This window comes from Nestor notabilis, unplaced genomic scaffold, assembly GCF_000696875.1.
Source record: "Nestor notabilis isolate BGI_N333 unplaced genomic scaffold, ASM69687v1 scaffold2417, whole genome shotgun sequence".
In the NCBI taxonomy this organism is placed as follows: domain Eukaryota; kingdom Metazoa; phylum Chordata; class Aves; order Psittaciformes; family Psittacidae; genus Nestor; species Nestor notabilis.
This window is the reverse complement of record NW_009935881.1, coordinates 5,687-22,910: the sequence shown is the minus strand read 5'-3', so window position 1 is coordinate 22,910 and position 17,224 is coordinate 5,687. Positions and strand designations below refer to the sequence as shown.

General features: G+C 47.0%; 1 protein-coding gene across 1 annotated transcript in view; it reads right to left on the bottom strand.

The window, feature by feature from the left end:
• The window catches only part of LOC104408423 (voltage-dependent T-type calcium channel subunit alpha-1I-like), a gene marked incomplete at both ends in the record, with an annotated part of 24,190 nt that overhangs the window by 2,572 nt on the left and 4,394 nt on the right, over positions 1-17,224 (bottom strand). The window contains 14 exon segments of the mRNA XM_010018031.1: positions 3,154-3,300; positions 3,915-4,253; positions 5,003-5,036; positions 5,038-5,122; positions 5,691-5,769; positions 8,546-8,616; positions 9,357-9,490; positions 10,069-10,178; positions 11,849-12,000; positions 13,100-13,292; positions 14,297-14,386; positions 14,868-14,993; positions 16,062-16,188; positions 16,531-16,715. Coding sequence (XP_010016333.1) covers positions 3,154-3,300; positions 3,915-4,253; positions 5,003-5,036; positions 5,038-5,122; positions 5,691-5,769; positions 8,546-8,616; positions 9,357-9,490; positions 10,069-10,178; positions 11,849-12,000; positions 13,100-13,292; positions 14,297-14,386; positions 14,868-14,993; positions 16,062-16,188; positions 16,531-16,715 — 1,872 coding nt within the window.

Here is a 17,224-nt window from a genome sequence, read left to right as displayed (position 1 = left end):
CCCTCTTTCTTCCAAGCTTTTACTTCCCCTCTGCCTGACATCTTTTTCACACAATGCCTGAAAAGCATATTTTTTTTTCTAGTAGCCTAAGCAGCTGCTCTGTCCCTCCTGTGCTTGGCTTTCTGTCACTGGTTTTTAGAGTCCCACCAGTTCCCACCACCAGCACCTGACTCTCAAGAGCTATATTCTGGGTTGTGTCAGTCAGGACAGGCTGCTTCCTGGCTATTTATCTTGTTTTCCCTTGTGTTTGTGTTTGCAAGAGGCAGGTACAGCTTTTGCGCTGCAAGAGCAGGTAGAATGTTTGGAGAGATGACTCCTTTGAGCTGGGAGTTTAGTGGCTTGTGCCAATGCCAGAGATGGAAGAGGGAAGAGGTCTCCATCTGAGGGATAATGCACTTTGAATAAACAGGATGGAAAAACAGATCTGGATCTAAATAAAGGGGACAAATGACATCCTTATTTGGGATATTATTCTGACATAGGAACATGGTGCTGTCAAGAGAGCCCAAAGCCAACAACTGCTGCTCAGAGCATGGACGCACTGGAGAGCCCACAGATAAGTTATGTGAAGTACACTCTACAGCCACTGGTCAGCAACTACTTGCATAGAGAAAGGCAGTCTTCATTAAGTCTCACTTAATGTGCATACTCATCCATTACTCGTCTAAGTGCTTGTTACACCAGAACAGCCTTACAGCTGTGCTTGTAGAGACACCAGTGTGAAATGCAGTAACATGTGCAACTATCTTTACCCATAAAAAAAGGGTTTCAACAAAAGCCAGAATAGTCTGTTCTTCACTGAACCAGTTTCTTACAAATTCTGTCCACCCTGCCATCTGCACAAAAAACCACAATCAACAAAGTCATGGACAGATAAACTACACGTGTGGAAACATGGTTCACTGCTGCTCACTGACAAACTCCTACCACTGGCTAAACTCACTAACAGCCACCAAAACACAGATGTCTGTCAAATGGCCCAAGAGTGAACGGATAGTGATGACAAGAAAAGAGGTTAGTGGTATGAAAAAAGATATTTTGTTCTTATAGCTTCCCTACTGAAGAATGTTTAATGTTGTGTTCATCCACTGTGCTCAGCATCTTGATGGTTTAAAGTACAAACAAAACGGGAGTGAACATTTTTGGCTAATATGTGATTTTGTCACAAGGGCAAAGCTAAGAGTGATTTGGCAGGCAGCAAGCACGCTGTTTTCTTTGAACACACATGCATTGAACAGGACTACATAAAAACTGTTTTGCCTAAACAGCTTGCTTCTGAGATAGTAGAATTCCATCTGTGTGTACAATGCACATTCGGATATGCTGACACACCGGAGTACACCCTAACTTAATGACTATGTGCATTGCTGGTGTTAGTTCTGAGACAAGCCTAGCTGTGACTCCATGCAGAGATTTCCTGTTGGAATTTCCTCAATGTTTTTTGTACTATGAAATATGAAGAAAAGATTGTAATCAACCATGACTTAAAATCCAGAGCTGCAGTTTTTATTCATATGATCAGAAATGAAATATCTGATCAGAAATAAAATATTTCATCAGAAATAAAATATTTATGTTTTACTACTAAAGGTACTCATGCAGATACAGATAATTTCTTCTCAATCCACATTTTAGATGTGTTGAAGTATCAGTTTTGAAAAATAATTTATGACTCTATAACAGCCAGTAGAAAATAGAAGAATAATTCTTTGGTTGTGATTATTCTGTTAAACTCTGCTGTGGCTGTGGGTTGCGCTTGAAGATCTGACTGTCTAGTTTTCTTGCTGGGAAGGTAAGAAAATCTGTTGTTGTCTTAATTCCTAGGCAGGGTACTGAAGACTATGTGAAAGGTTTTCAGACGCAGCAAACTAGTTGCAAATGACTTAACTTGGGGATAATTATTGCAGAGTGCCTTAGAAGACACGATTTTCTGAGAAGATTGAGCACCAACTGCTGAACGTAAGGAAAGCAGTGGAAATTGCAGTTAATTGAAACCTAGTTACTTGTTACTTGGCTGCATTAATGCAGCATCCATTTGTGAAGTGTTGCAATACAGATAAACTGCAGAAACATTCACATTTTGATGCTTTCAAAGGGACAAGCAGATAGCTGAAAGGCTAAAAAAACCTAAAACATCAGAACTAGGCATCTGAAGCCAAAGAAAATATTGTTTTCTTCAAACATGGAAAGAATAATCTGCCAACGAGAGCAAGTTTCCTGGTTTCTTTACAAGCAATAGCAACATATCAAGTTAGCTATGGGGAAGGAGGCAGTTAAGATTGTCACCGATGTACTGATTTACTGTCAGATGAGCCACAATCATAGCACTTAAATACAATAAAATTATTTCAAGACCAAAATGAATTCTGCTGCTCACCTAACTTCTGCCAGACTAGTTTGCTCCTAAAAATTCAGAGCCAGAAAATACTAATTGTTTAGGAAGTAGTTTTCCAAAGCATCTACTGACTAGGAACACAAGTCTAAGCCATTTGGTGTCCTGCTTTTAGCAACAACTCATTTGTCAGCTAACAGGTTCTACATCAGAAAAGAGACTCTCAAACTTCCTCAGTGGGACCATTTTTATCTAGTTTTTGCTCAAACTGATTAACTGGTTTTCACCACAAACCAATTCTTGCTCACAGACGGTGACTCTTCAACAAGGCAGTTAAGCATGTGCTTAATTCATCAACCTCAACAGGGAATAAGCTAGCACATGTTTAAAATGAAGACAAAACACATGCTTGAATCTCCCACTGACTTGCCCCTGAGTGCTGTCATTGGGGTGAGATCCTTTGAGTCCTCCATTCAACAGGAGCTTGAACCTCTGCTTTTCTTGCAGAATTGAATACAACAAGAGCTGCCAGGATGCCTTCATAGTCACTTCTCTGCAGCTCAATCAGTCCCTCCTGACTCCTGCGTCCTGTCACATCTCACCTCTGCACCACGTCAAGCATTCCCCTGTGGCTAAGGAGGGCAGGCCTGTGCTAGAGGCAGTATCGGCAATTCATGACAGATGACAAACACAGGTCAACAAGCTCTCTGTCTACACAATCTACAGGCAGGAGCACACATCAGATGACCTGCAGGCATGTGGGTGTGGGTGTGCAGGTCTTGGGGGGAGAGTCCCCTCACGCATCCTCGCACGCAGGTTACCTCTTGCTTGTCATGGTTACACTTCTCGCACATGGCCGGCGAGGAGTAATGATGGAAGACGGAGCCCGATAGGTTATCGATGATCATTAACTCCCCGTCGAAGGAGTCCTTAATAATTAAAGAGACACTGTCCAGCCATAAGTTCTCCTAGGGGACAAGAAAGGGGGGAGGATGGGAGAGATCATTTTAAGAATGCTGAGCTTTTTGCTTCAAAGTTTCATGTGAATTTGGGGCTGGGTTCTCCACCCTGACTCATCTGGAGCAGCACCTTGTTCTGCAGGTACCTGCACAGGGTCACTGGGGGAACATCTGCTCCTTAGCATGTGTAAAGGTGCCAGAGTTCAATGAAAAAAAAAAGGAGGGTCTGTCTTCACTCACTGTCAGTGCACCACAGCACTGCTCACACCTCCTCTCCAGCTCTGCTGGAAAGCCTCACTCTTTGATCTGACATTTCTCCTACTCTCTTCTCCTAAGCTCCCCTCTCAAATTTGCTCCTAACACACCCTTAGCTGATCTGCTCCATTCCTCCTCTGCTGGCCCTCATGTTCCTACACCATGACGATGATGAACAGGACCCACTGCTGTCACAGCCTTGTCCCCACATGATGCTACCAACTCAAAAGTCTACCCTGAAAGCAAACCTCTTACCCTGAGGTGGAAGCTCTATCTGCTACTTCTAAGCCTTCAGTCATCTAGGCTGCCTAGCTTCTGCCCACAGCTACTTGCTACAGTCTACTTGGTAAGCTCAAAGGTATACTCACCTGTGCTGGAGAGTAACACCTCATGCACAGACGTCCTTCAGGATCTGTTTTCCCACTGCCTCCTCCTGTTCCTGCTCCTTTTCCCTGTCCTGAATTCGGGGAGCCTGACTTGCGGGAGCATAGCCCATGTGTAAATTCCAGCTCAATCTCAGCGTCCATCTCTGCATCCTCCTGGGCTTCCTTGTTGCTGTCATCAAGATGTTTCATGAGCACAGCTACCACCACGTTGATGAGGACAAACTGGGCTGTGAGCACAAAGCTGACAAAGTACAGTGGGGAGATGAACTGCAGGTTGCTGAGGCAGCTCCGGTCATCGTGGCTGCAGTCACGCAAAGTGTCCTTCAGGGAAAGTTGGGTTTGAGAGGGAATGATGGAAGGAAGGAAGGACTAAAGTAAGAATACAAACTTGGCTGCTCTTTGTGTCAAAAAACACTGATGCCCATGGAAAGAACAAGGTGAACTTTTCTATCATCCCACACCCTCTGGGATCATAAGGTCTTCAAAGAAACCCGGACACTATCTGGCCATATGTTTCCTGCTTCAGAGTAAATATGTTCAAAGGTGTACAGAGCAAACAACTTCCAGACCATCACATGTTGCTGTCACTGTAACCCCACACATGTGAACAAGAGCAAAAATGAGCCATCTGGCACTTCCTTCTCTCTTCCAGACTCAAAAGCACCATATGTGTTCAAAGAACTTTACTCTGTGTCCTTTGAAGGAAGTAAGTTTTATTTTGGATTGCCCTGGTGGCTCTGCAGATGGGCCCCATGTCGACTGAATCTACATTCAGCTTTGGTAATAGGCCTTATAATAGTAGATGTTCCCTCTTAGCCTGGCCAGCCTTCTTATTCCTTCCAAGAAGAATTTGCACTTTTCTCAGCCAGATGACTGGCTAGAGGACTAGATGAGGCCAAGGTCTGAGTTACCATGGTGGGAAGGGAGATCCTGGCCCAAGCAGGACCTTATCTAGCAACCCAGCTTCTGTGCTCCTTCCCTTTTCTAGCCCAAGCACTGCTGAACAGAGCACATATCAGAATTTCTCCTTCCCCACAATAAGGACATCCACATCCCTGAGGCTCAGTTACCTTCATGATCCCGTTCCAGTTGTCACCCGTGGACTTTGAAGAGCGTGAGGAAGGCCATCCCGAAGTTCTCAAAGGTGGCGTGACGGCTCATGCCCTCACAGGGATTCTCATCATTGCATACTGAAAGGAAGGGTTCGCAGCTGTCAGAGAGGACACACTGCCAGCCCCAAGATCAACAGCAGGAAGTGGGAAAGAGGTCTTCAGGATTCTTACAGCCTGGAGACCTCAGGTAATGTCATCAGCACCCTGCCCAACAGTTGGGTTTTGCACAGCAATACAAAAAAATCCCTGATGGTCCAGCCCCAGGATACCAGGCAGTGTAACTCGGTTGCTCAGGGGTATCCTCCCAATGTGTCATTGTACTGCATTTCTTCTTGATCTATGTTCCATGGCACGAGACGTAAATAAACTTTCCCTGAGTTTTTCTTGTACTCTTGAAGGCAGTATCAAGGCAGGCAGTGCAGAAAGAGCAAAAGTTTAAGAAAGCAAGAGAAGCCAGGCACTGCCTTTAGTTTGTTAGGCCAATAACTATTTAGAGGGATATTCCTTTTACATCAATTACACACAAGAAAGAATAAAGGCCACCAAGTAATTCAGTGCCTTTATTGAATGAATGCTGATTTTCAGAAACCTTAGCTTCCCAGCACACCTGTTGCTTACACTGGAGCATGGTCTGCTTGAGACTTACCCAGTTTTCCAAAGAGTTCCACTCCTAAAGCAGCGTAGATGAAAAAGAGGAGCATGAAAAGGAGTCCAAGGTTTCCCACCTGAAAGCAAATGGCACAGTCAGCCTACCCCAAAGCTTGTTTCATCTGTACAGGCAGGTGTTTTTGTCTTTCAAAGCCTGAAGAGAACAGCAGCAAATTGCCAGTGTACAAAATCCAGCCAAACAATTCCTCAGCACCTGGGGAATCACCAGTGATGGCATCAGTTGCAACCGGACTTGAAGGATGCTCTTTTCCCAGTTGCCTCCACTCCAGCACAAGCTGGCCAGGGCTGACTAAAGTGTGCAGTATCTGAGCCAGGTGAAGACAAGCACATTGGTGCAGGAGCACAGAAGGTGAAGCCATTTTGGCTGAGTGAAGGACAAGCTATGGATTACAGCATACAGACATGATCTGCAGTGCTACACGCTCCACCAAAAATGCCTAAGTCCCTTGAAGTTATGCTTATGTGAAAAGTGCAACAGAAGTGCTCCAAAGAGACAGTGACACAGGTATAACAGCTCCTGCTATGAACCAGGCAGAGCATGGTGGGGCAAGGCACCAGCTATGTGTGGAGATCACAGCAGGGCTTGTAAAACGAGTAGGCAGGTGGGCAGGAAGGGGGGTAAAGAGGTACTCTTGAAATGTGTGGAGAAGAAGAGAAGAGAGGAGACTGGAGGAGTCAAGAAGCAGAGCTTCCTTTGCATCTCATGAATAATAGGTCAAAGCCTGATTTCTGGGCCTCCAGCAGCTGCTGTTTGTAAACCTCTCCCACAACGCAAGGATTGTTGCTTTGTGGTGCACAAAGGCAGCAGTGCCACCAGCAATATTGGCGCTGTCCCCAGGTCCTCACTCTCCCAGATCACTGCTTGCCTCTGAATCTCCTGCCTCCCAGTATGTTGGGTAGCCAGGGGCAGCAAGAGGGGGTTTTGAAAGGGGTAGGCTGAAGAGTAACAGAAAATGGCAGTAATGGTTAGCACACTGTTGGTGGAGCAATAGAAGGCAGAGAAAAATTAAGGACCTAACAGTTAAATGAGTGTTTTTGAAAAACTGAACAATGTCTGGTCATTGTCTGAATGCAGGTCGTCATTGTGCCTGTGTTAGGATCATCCACTGCAGGAGTCTAATTTAGTCATTGCAACTGCTGCGCCATCCAAATTCAGAAGAAAGATAAATGATTCAGCCTAGGACCAGAGCAGGTCTCAGAGGCTTGAACTGAGGTCCCAGGTGTGCTTTTTGCCATCTTGAGCAAAACACTTCACTGCCTGAGACTCAGTTTCTCCATTTTCATGACAGGGATATGAACATTTCCTCCTCTCTTCTTTATTCTCTGTATTTTGGGGATAGAAGTTGATTCTCACCATTTAAGTGCAAATGTACTGCAAAGTCCTCTTACCAATGGCAAGCCAGCTCTTAATATCTGTGTGCATTTATCTGGGTTGCAGAATAAACATGGCACAGACATGCAGATGCTGGATCTGGAGACCTGTTCAGTTCCAGATCCTCACCTGAGAAAAATCAGCTGTTGTGGCTTCTGGAACAGAAAAGAGCCAGGTGCAAAGGAGCTGCACTGAGCCAGCCTGGGGCAGCAGAGCCAGAACTAACAACATTACTGTCCCAAAGCTGCCTGCTGTAAGAACACCATTAATCTCCTGTTCCTTCAATGGCCAGTGTATATATTCCACATATGAATTATGTAATTATTATTTTTAGACAAAATCACAAATTATTATTGTTTAATAAAAAGCATGGGAGATGAGAGCTCAGGATCCATAAAAGATCACAGTGTTTGCCCCTTGCTTTTGTGCCACGAGATTTGTCTAATTCAGATTGACATTTATGGTCACCAACATCAGAAGTAAACTCCTTGGGTAACTCCTCATGCTGTTTTCAGATTGATTCTCAGCTCTGCATCACTCCCTGAGATTGGCACATTAGCTGATAAATCAACTGACAAATGCCCGTGTATTTTGATATCATGCAATATAGTTGCTTGCTCGCGGCCTGCCAGGGGAATGGTCTGATGTATGATCAGTAGAGCCACTTGGTGTCATTACTCCTTGTTTAACAGTTCTCTCTCAAGAATGCGGAAGGAAGGGGACCAGTTTCCCCAGCTGTTCAACCATCACAGAGGATCCTCACAGTGGGCTTGAAGTCTGTGTAAAGCACCATGTCAGCATCTCATTCAGGAACAGCTGCCACTCACAGCTCATGAAATCCTTCTGTCTAGCTGTCTTGCAGTAGACACTTAACTGCCGGCTGCGTGAGCCACAACAGAGCGCGTCACTGCTTCTCATACATGAGAGGCTCAGAAACACAAAGGGATCCAGGAGGATAGAGAAAGAAAGTAGAAAGGCAGAGGCACTGGCTAAGAAAAGGAGTGACATGAGTGCGAATGAAAGAGAGGGGAGGAAAGGGAGCACATGCGGAAAAAGGAGAACGGTTCAGAGATGCAAAGACATCTTTTTCCTCCTGATATGGCTGCCAGTTTAGGGAGAGGAAAAAGAGAGGGGGGGGTTTAGCCACAAGCAGTTAGAAACTAGCTACATGTGATGGGAAAAAAACCCCTGTCCTTAACCAGGAATTGAGCTTCATGTCATTCACCCACTGGAGAACACAAATGGGAGGTGATCTGCACTCCTGTGGTTGCCATGATAACTTGGGCAACACCTGTATCAGAAGACCTGTACCTCTATGAATGACATGAAAACTTGGACATCACCTTCAGGCAGTTGCCTATACAACACGGTAGACATCACCTCTGGGCCTCCACAAGAATCAACCCTTTTGAAGAAGGGTGCAGAAAAGGAGAACTGTTAGGAGAGCTGGTCTGTTTTACCTGTGGCAGGGCTTGAACAACTGTATCCAGCAGTGCTCGCATTCCTGTGGCCATCTTCAGTAGCTTCAGGACTGCCACAACAAGCACAAGAGAAGTGTCACTCAGACTGAACTCAGGAGGTCCATCCTTTGTGTGACTTACTAATAACACAAGTCCTGTCTCCCCTTGCCCTAGAACAAATTGATTGTCCCCGTTATCCCTCTTCTCCCTTTTCCCTTCTTTTGACTGTACACCCCCGGTGGTTCTTTCTCCTCCAGTCCACCTCTTTCTTACTAAATACTCTGGTTTTCCACCCATGGCTATCGGGCTTCTTTTGCTCTACCCACAGTCTGGTCAAGAGCCCTCTTTCTCCCAGAAATCTGTATTGCACAATTCTCCATCTGCTCTGATGCCATCACTTTCTCTTCTACCAGCTACCAACTATTAAGGCAGCTTAGCACACCTTTACCACCACCAGGAAGATTCCATCCCCTCCCTGTGCAAATTTCAACCTACTTGGTGACCTCTTCTCCAAACACCTGTGCCATACTTGTCTCATAAAAGAATAATAGGGAAAGTTCAGCTCTCACATGATCTGCTCACCCTCCTGTCATTCAAGTCCTGTTAAAACCACTGCCTCTAAATGCCTGGCTAAGGGAAGCCAGAAAGCCTTAGCCTCTAGGCAGTCCTTTGTCACATCCCCTGCCTGCTTCCCTCCCAGGGCTAGAGACAGACCTAGCCTTGACTATATAGCCGCTGCTCAATGAGTCATGGCACCAAGTCCCACTCCACGACCACCTACACCCCTGCCTCTTGCCAGTGTCTTTCTCACCCCGTGCGATACGCAGCACCCTCATGATCCGGATGATAGTAGGGTTAATTGGGAGGGCAGCGTTGATTTCAATCTCTTCCAATGTGATGCCCATGACAGATAGCAGCACAATGGCCAAATCTAGCTGGTTCCACCTTAAGAAATAAAAATTAAGAGAATAAAGGAAGATAGAGATTTTCCATTTCTCTGAAAAAGAAAGTGAATTTTCTCCACTTCAACCTAAATATTTCTTTATGCATGAGTTCAATGCCCCACTCTGAGTCAGCCTATACAGGCTTTTGCAGACAAACAGAGACTTACTTTGCACACCCCTGAGCAGCCAGAGGCAAGCCAGGCTGATCTGAAAGCATGGAGCTGTGTTACTATGGTGCTATGCTTTGACTAATGGGCTCAGCTTCTTACAGCCTTACTACCTCGAATCAGCTTCGTGATATACATTCTGCTTCAGCATGCTCCCAGTTTGCCTCAAGGGCAGGAAAAAATGGCTCTCTCTAACCCCACCTCTTCTGCTTTCTAGCCTAACCAACAGGTGCCAACCAAGAGACAATTTTTGGACAACTCTTGCTATTGCCTAGGCAATGCAGCTCATGTGGGCCAATGCTAGGTCCATGCTGTGCAGAACTGAGAGGCAGTCAGGACACCGCTACCCACTCACACTCCGGATGGGGATCCAGTTGTCCCACAGCCACAGCTGATGTAGCCCTCTGCTCACCTGTCTTTGAAGAATCGCCGCAGACCAAATGCCACCAGCTTGAGGACTGCCTCCAAGACAAAGACAGTGGTGAACAGGTAGTTGCAGTACTTAAGAGCCGTCTCCAGGGACTGCCAACAGAAAGAAAGAGGAAAGAATTAAGGCAAAAGCAACATGAAGCACATAACCTCTGGGAGGACTCTCCTGAGCGCCAGGAATTCATTCAGAGGTGGTGAAGCTGCCCCATACCTCCCACCTATTTGAATGTGGAGGTTGCCAACTAAGGGCAGCTGCCAGCTGTCACCTCTGCCCCATGTTGTTCTCAGGATTGATTCTTGCTCCTTTCTCCTGTACTGCTCAGCATAACAGGGAGAAGGAAGCTATTGCAAGGTGAATCCACCAAGTACCATCAGCCTCTTCTTCTGCCAGTAGTTCATGCCAACTGGATGACACCATGTTAACAACGCTGATACAGCTATCAACCAGGAGTGAGGCACAAAGGTTACTCCAGTTGCAGATACATGTCATCTCTAACGGGAGGAAATCCCTCTGTGTCTTGGTCTGGAGCAGGAACATGTCCTATCTCTTAGCTGTTGGGCTTCTGGTTCTTTTATGTGCTGCCCCTTCTCCACCACCAAGGACCAGTGTGAGCAGTGGGCAGCATTTGGTGGCACTTTGTACTGGAAGGGTTTGAAGTGCTTTTGGAAGATTCTTTAGCAGACACTGACAGCAGGCTGGCATGGCTGGACCTGCATTCCAGGGGAAAGAGCTGAGGAGTAATGAAGAGGATTGACTTGTTCAGGATCAGAGGCCTGATGTGAGGATGACAACAGATAGCAGTTGAGAGTTCCTGCAGAGTAAAACTGGGCACCATCAAGGGCAAGATAAAAGCTGGGCAGTTGGGCAAGATGGGAAAGAAACAGAGGAGCCTGGCAGTAGATTTGAACGAGGACAGATTCAGTTCCTGATCAAAGCCTGAGCTACCTTGGACAGCATCTGCTCAGACACAAGAGTTGTCGCCTAAACCAAGGGTCTCCTGAAGCAAAAGCTTAAATACCACTGGGCAGATATGATGATGAATACTTTGTCTCCATATTGAGGCAGAAAGCTCCTTTGATATGTACAGAATACTTTTTTTTCCATCAAAGACATCTGTATCTTTGCCAGGAACACTGGGAGGTACATGGTCTTCCCCATGGCCTTCAAGGCTCTTTACTGGGAATCACACCCTGTAGCTGAAAGAAGCTCTGCTCAGCACTTAGGCCCTGCAGCTTCTCTTATGGCAAAAATGTGGCTCGGTAAAGACATCTCTTCCCATGACACGCAACCAGCCACCGTGGTACTCTCAGCTCAGGCCATATGGCAGGTAAATTGGACCAACATTTGGAAATCTGGTGCAAAACCCAGAGCTCCAAGAACAGTGCTGCTTCATCACTCCTCCTGTTAGAATCCAGGGGAACAGAAAAAGCAGTCCAGGCAGCTATATTTGGATGACCCACATATCCAATTGATAATATAGAGCACAGAGACTTAATTGCACCATGCTTTCTAGGGGCCCAACTCTTGATTAGATGCCTTCTCGCTATTAATTTTAATGGATAACAAGTGTCTGAGTAGGGGCTATCTTTATGGATAGATATGAAACTCTTCACATAATTTGACCTACTAGATTAACTCCTGCAATTTTTAACAGTATTTTTTAGAGCCACTCAAGTGACCTGCCTACACTGGTGGTTATCAGACAGCAGTAGCAAAATAACATAATGACTAGAGGCAGGGCTTATCTCATGATCTCACTCACCACAGGTTGGTTGTAGTGCTCCAAGGACATAGTGACCACGTTGAGGCAGATGATGAAAGTGATGAAGATGTCCAGATAGTGGCTGGTGCAGACCGAATGAATAAGGAGGCGTATGGGGCAGTAGGTAGCATAGTACGGCAAACGCTGCGCCTCTTCAGTGGAAAGAGGGAGATGGGCAGAGTTAGGAAGAAATTGGAAGAAAGAGAGAAATATTGAGGAGGGAGCAGGCATAAGAGTGGTAATAGGTATTGAAAGGAAAGGGAATAAAGGTGGGATAGAGAAAGAACAGAAAAGGATAGGTAAAAGATAGGGGACACAGGAAGGAGGAAAAAAGTGCAAAAAAAAAAGAGAAAAGTAGAAGTGGGGAAAAATAAGTCAAGAAAAGACAAGAAAAGGAATGCTAGAAGGAAAATCTGTTAGTCTGTGTTTGTGGGAATGGTGCTAAATCAGCATTTCATGTCTTGACAAATTAAGATCACAAATGACAAAAGGGAGCAGATGGTTCCAGGAGAGGCCCCAGGTTCTCACAAGGAGAGGGAAAAACTGGAGCAGAGGAAGGGAAAGCATGCCCACAGGCTGTGAATGGAGGAAAACCATCAGTTTGGGGTAGTAGGGATGATTTCCAGGGGCACGTATGCTTGTGCAGTTTTTGTCTGAAGGTAATACAGAAGAGCATAGAAACACCAGGAAGAGGGCTTGCTTCACCACAGAGGGTCTGGGACCCCAATGAATGACACTACAACACTGATAGAAAAAGCCAGGAAGAAAACACAGGGGTCTTCTTCTTTTTTTCCCCTCCCTCTTCTTTATATTTCGGGTTAAACACAAAGGATGGTCTGTCCAGATCTTCCCCCTAACACCATCTGGGTTGTGCAGAAGTCCAGGTGGGACTATCCAAAGCCCAGGAGGTGTACCACTGCGTGTATGTCCTATTTTGACAGTGCATGCCAGCATCTGCACAGGGGTATTTTTGATACATGTTATCTCTCGAGGGGCTCAGTGTTAAAATGCCAGCAGCTTCCCCAGAGTCCCAGCAGACATTGCCAGGCACCCCTCTTCCCCAAACCACCCTGGTGAGGTGCATAGTGGCACGGCAGTGGCACGGCAGTGGCACGAGGAGGAAGGCTGAGCGCATGGCCACAAGCAATGCAATTCGGAGACCAGTCCATTGTGAAAGAAAAAGGAGAGGAGAAGGTTTTTCTTAGAAAACCTTGGCCTACGAACCAACCAAACACTTAGGCTGTGCCTTACTCCTTCGCTTCTTCTCCAGGCGGCGCAGACGCTTCTCCTCCCGCCGGCGTGCCTCCTCAGCCTCCTGGTGCTGCCGGCACTTGTGGAAGTTCTCCACCACCACCCCCACGAACATGTTGAGCACAAAGAAGCTGACAATGAGGAGGAAGGAGATGAAGTAGAGGAGCATCCAGGGGTTGTTGTTGGTCACAGGCTGGAGGAAGGAGGAGAACAGAGGCAGTTAATAGGTTGGATATGTGACAATATGGAAATGATGGAAATGGTACGTGCCACGGTAATTAGCTGCTGGGGAGGAACTATGGAAATCAGGGGAGTGGGCTGGGAAGAGCTGGGGCTACAGGCAAGGCAGTTTGTGATTGGTTGACTGGATTTTGGCGTCAGCTGGCAATTGATGGAATGCAAGGGAGTCCAGGCCCCATCTGTGCAGTCCCATCTGCACAGTCACCCATAATTCAGACACAATCCCACTTGCAGGTTGAGTACATCAGTATGTGTGTAAAGGGTACAACCTTTAGCAATATGTGGTAAAATGGGTGACCCAGGCACTGAGAAAACATTTGGCTCGAGGACAAATAGAGACCACATTCATACACCACCAAAACAGCAATGAGACTGGAACAGAAATGTCACACAGACTTGGAGATAAAGGAGGCCCTGACTTTGACTGGGGATAAAAGCCTACAAAGCCAACAGTGGTGCATCTTGTGCAGAGGTAAATGGAGCATCATCCCTGAGGTTCAAGCCTGTGGTACTGCACCCCATGGTAGGTGCCTACACTGGACACTATCAGGGTCACTGCATTAGCAGTAGAGGAATAGGGATGCAGTGGGCATCAACCCAACAGTCCCTGCTTTACAGGGTATTAAAATAACCATCTGTGGACCAGGAGAGAGGCAGCATGCCCAGAAAGGCACATGGCATTCTTGCTCTGTCATTACAAATAGATAAAGGCTTGCTGTGAGATCCAAACACAGTAGAAGGTGAGAATTACTACAAATACCCACTTGCATGGCCACAGCTGCACTTCCCAGCAGGGACCAGGCATGACCCTGACCCCTTGCAAATAGGTGAATAAAAGATTCAGAAGGGCCATGGAAGAGACTCCTGCTTTGAGGGAGGTGTTTGAAGCAGGACATTAAAGCATGCTTCTGCCCGAGGAAAGGAAAAAAAGGTCTTATCACAAGGAAGCCTTCGTACCTGCTGGTCAACAGCCACAGCGTCTAGTCCGTTATACATAATATTGACCCAGCCATCCTTGGAAGCCAGAACAAACAGGGACATCAGAGCCTGTAACATAAAAAGCAAAGCAGATGTGGAGCAGGTGCATCTGTCAGGCTGGGGAAAAAAAAAAATCATGGGTTTACGCTCTAATACACACAGTGTTGAAATACTCTTCCTGCCTGTGTCTCTGCACACATCAAAAACTGCTCCTTCCCCCATGGAGGAAAAGGAGGGGGGACAGGAAGCCATGTGCAGCCAGACCCACCAGAGGAGAAAGGTTGTGAAGAACATCTGCTTCAACGCAGGAGGAAAAAGAAAATCAAGTTCTCTGCTGCCACCACTTTTCCACACAACCTGTAAAGATCATCCTGATACCAACCCACTAGTGACACAGCTCCTGCATGGATACCCATGCTAAATAACCGCCTCTCCTGACTCAGGGATCAGGCTTCCCAGGCACTGCATCTGTGTCCCGAGGAGGGGCACATATAGAAGGAAACAAACCCTGTGCTGGGTTCCCGCCAGAGACAGGGGCTGCCTCACTCACCTGTCCCAAGTTGTCGAAGTTATACTTGTGGTGCACCCACTTGTAGTTGGCAGCCACGCAGTCGGACCGGTTGGTGATGTTCCTGATGTCGACTCCCAGGCAGTGGTAGAACTTTCCTTTGAAGAGCTGTAGGAGAGGAGAGACCCATCAGACCCTTTCCCCACAGGGTTCTCCATGCTCCCTGGGATGGGCAGAAGCTCCCAAGATGTTGTGTAGGCTGCAGGGCTGCAAGCCACATAGAGCATGACAGGTAGGGTGGACCACCAGTGCAACACAAAGCACAAGCTCAAACATTGCTAAGGAGACGGGGCCACCCTCATAAACCTGCACCTGGGTTTTCAGCCTCCTCTACTGCCTCAGGCTAGCAATGACTATCATCTGGCAGCCTTTAGTGCAGCCTTTTGGGGTACAATTAGAGCCACCAATCTATCCAGTCTCCAGGAGTAATCTTCCTTCCCTGCTTCCCAGTTACTGAGAGAGCTGATGGGAAAAGAGCTCATCTGAGGGTAAAGAACCAGAAAAAACATTCCCTGCTTCTTAGATACTTTTTTCACAAAGCTGCACTGCACTGCACTGCTGTCGCTCTTCTGCCCAGGGCTCCTTTCCCCGTATGGAAGGTACTGGATTGTGCATTTGTACAGATGCATCAGAGCCGACTAAGTATAGCGCATTCCCTGAGATGGAAGTAACGCCCACACCCTTGCTCCTCTGCAATGCAACAGCCGAAAATAAAGAGGATTAAATAAAAAAAAATAAAAGGTTGTGGGTGGATTTAGGGCTCAGAGAGAGGGCGAAAATGGAGCTGACTGATGGCAGGGTTCATACAAGCAGGTACTGAGCAGCTTGCTCTTCTGGTATGACATGCACATGCCCAGTGAGCCCTGTGCTCTGCCAGTCTTGGACTCTCCCTGTAATGCTGACCAAACCCTGATCCAACTCCTGACAGGTGTAAGCATTAACTCCTGTCTTGCTCATCCAGCAACACCTGTACTCACTGCGTGCCTGGATGTTCTTGCCAAAGGCTGTGGGGACATTATGGTGGGACACAGCTCATGGAGGAGGGCAGATGCAGAACATGTCCTGGTTTGCCCATATTCCTGCTCTGCTTGGCTGCCTCTGCCTGTTGTAGTATGTGGGGGTATAGGCACCCATTGTAGGGGGACAGGTGCTGTTTAATGGGCAATAACAACCTACCTGCACACCCAGGATGCCAAAGATGATGAAGAAAGCACAACAAATGAGGACAATGTTTCCTATGGGCTTGAGGGAAGAAATCAGTGTCTCCACCACCAGCTTCAGGCCAGGGGCTCTGCTGATGACTCTGGAAGAGAAGAACAGGAAGGGATGACAGATGGACAGGGCAGGGATGTTTGGCCTAAGCTAAACATTTTAAGCAGCAGCAGTGGATCCCCACTCTGCCTGTTCAGTGACCCATCAGTAGGGATCATTATCCTGTGACCAAAAAGTCTCTTCTGTCCCATGGGTTGGTTGCCTGATCAGCTACCTCCAAGGCCAGAGCCATAGTACTAAGGGGAACCTCCCTAAAGTTTATGGCTTGTCAAAGACCACTTTTTGCCTAGCACAGATGGAGCTGACTCTGGGACCCTTCTGGGGGAGGCCCAGTGGGAAGAAGGGGGCTGAGCATGCTTGGTGAGGCTCTGACCGAAGGGGACGTAAAGTACGCAGCAGCCGGAGGACTCGCAGCACCCCCAGGATTTTGGCACCACCAGCAGAGGCCACCGAGACCACAATATCAATGAGAGACACGAAAACCAAGAAGCCATCCAAGATGTTCCAGCTGCTGCGAAGATAAGCCTGATCCCCAAAATACAGGCCTAGAGAGACTACCTGCAAGAGAAGGGAGAGGAGAGGGGGTTAATGGCTCCTTTCCATGTTGCCTGGTAGAGGGCAGCTGTAGAGAGAAGGGGAAGATGGACAACAGTTATCAACTCCACATGACACCGAAGTGTCATCTCATCTCTTTTTGTTTCACCTGGAAAGCTACGAAACAAAATGTCTTTGGGGAAAGCAGTGGCATGTAACTCCAGAAATAACAGGGCCATGGTGTCTTCTCACCTTTCCTCTGCTTCCCTGAGCAAAAGGACACTGTAGGGAACATGCAGGAAACCTGTCCCTGCCATACCACAGACCTGGGGCAAGTGTCCCAGACCAGAGATCACCTGGAAGGTAAAATCGGGCATAACCCGTATTTTGGTTCTTGAGGGGGTAGTTTAATTCTCAGCAGTTCTCAACACCAGCAAGTGCTATAGAAACAGCTGGGCTTGGGGAGAGCTTAATACGCTGCAAATCATGGCCATAATTCAAGTATGAATTTTAGGGGTTTAACTTCAGGTGCC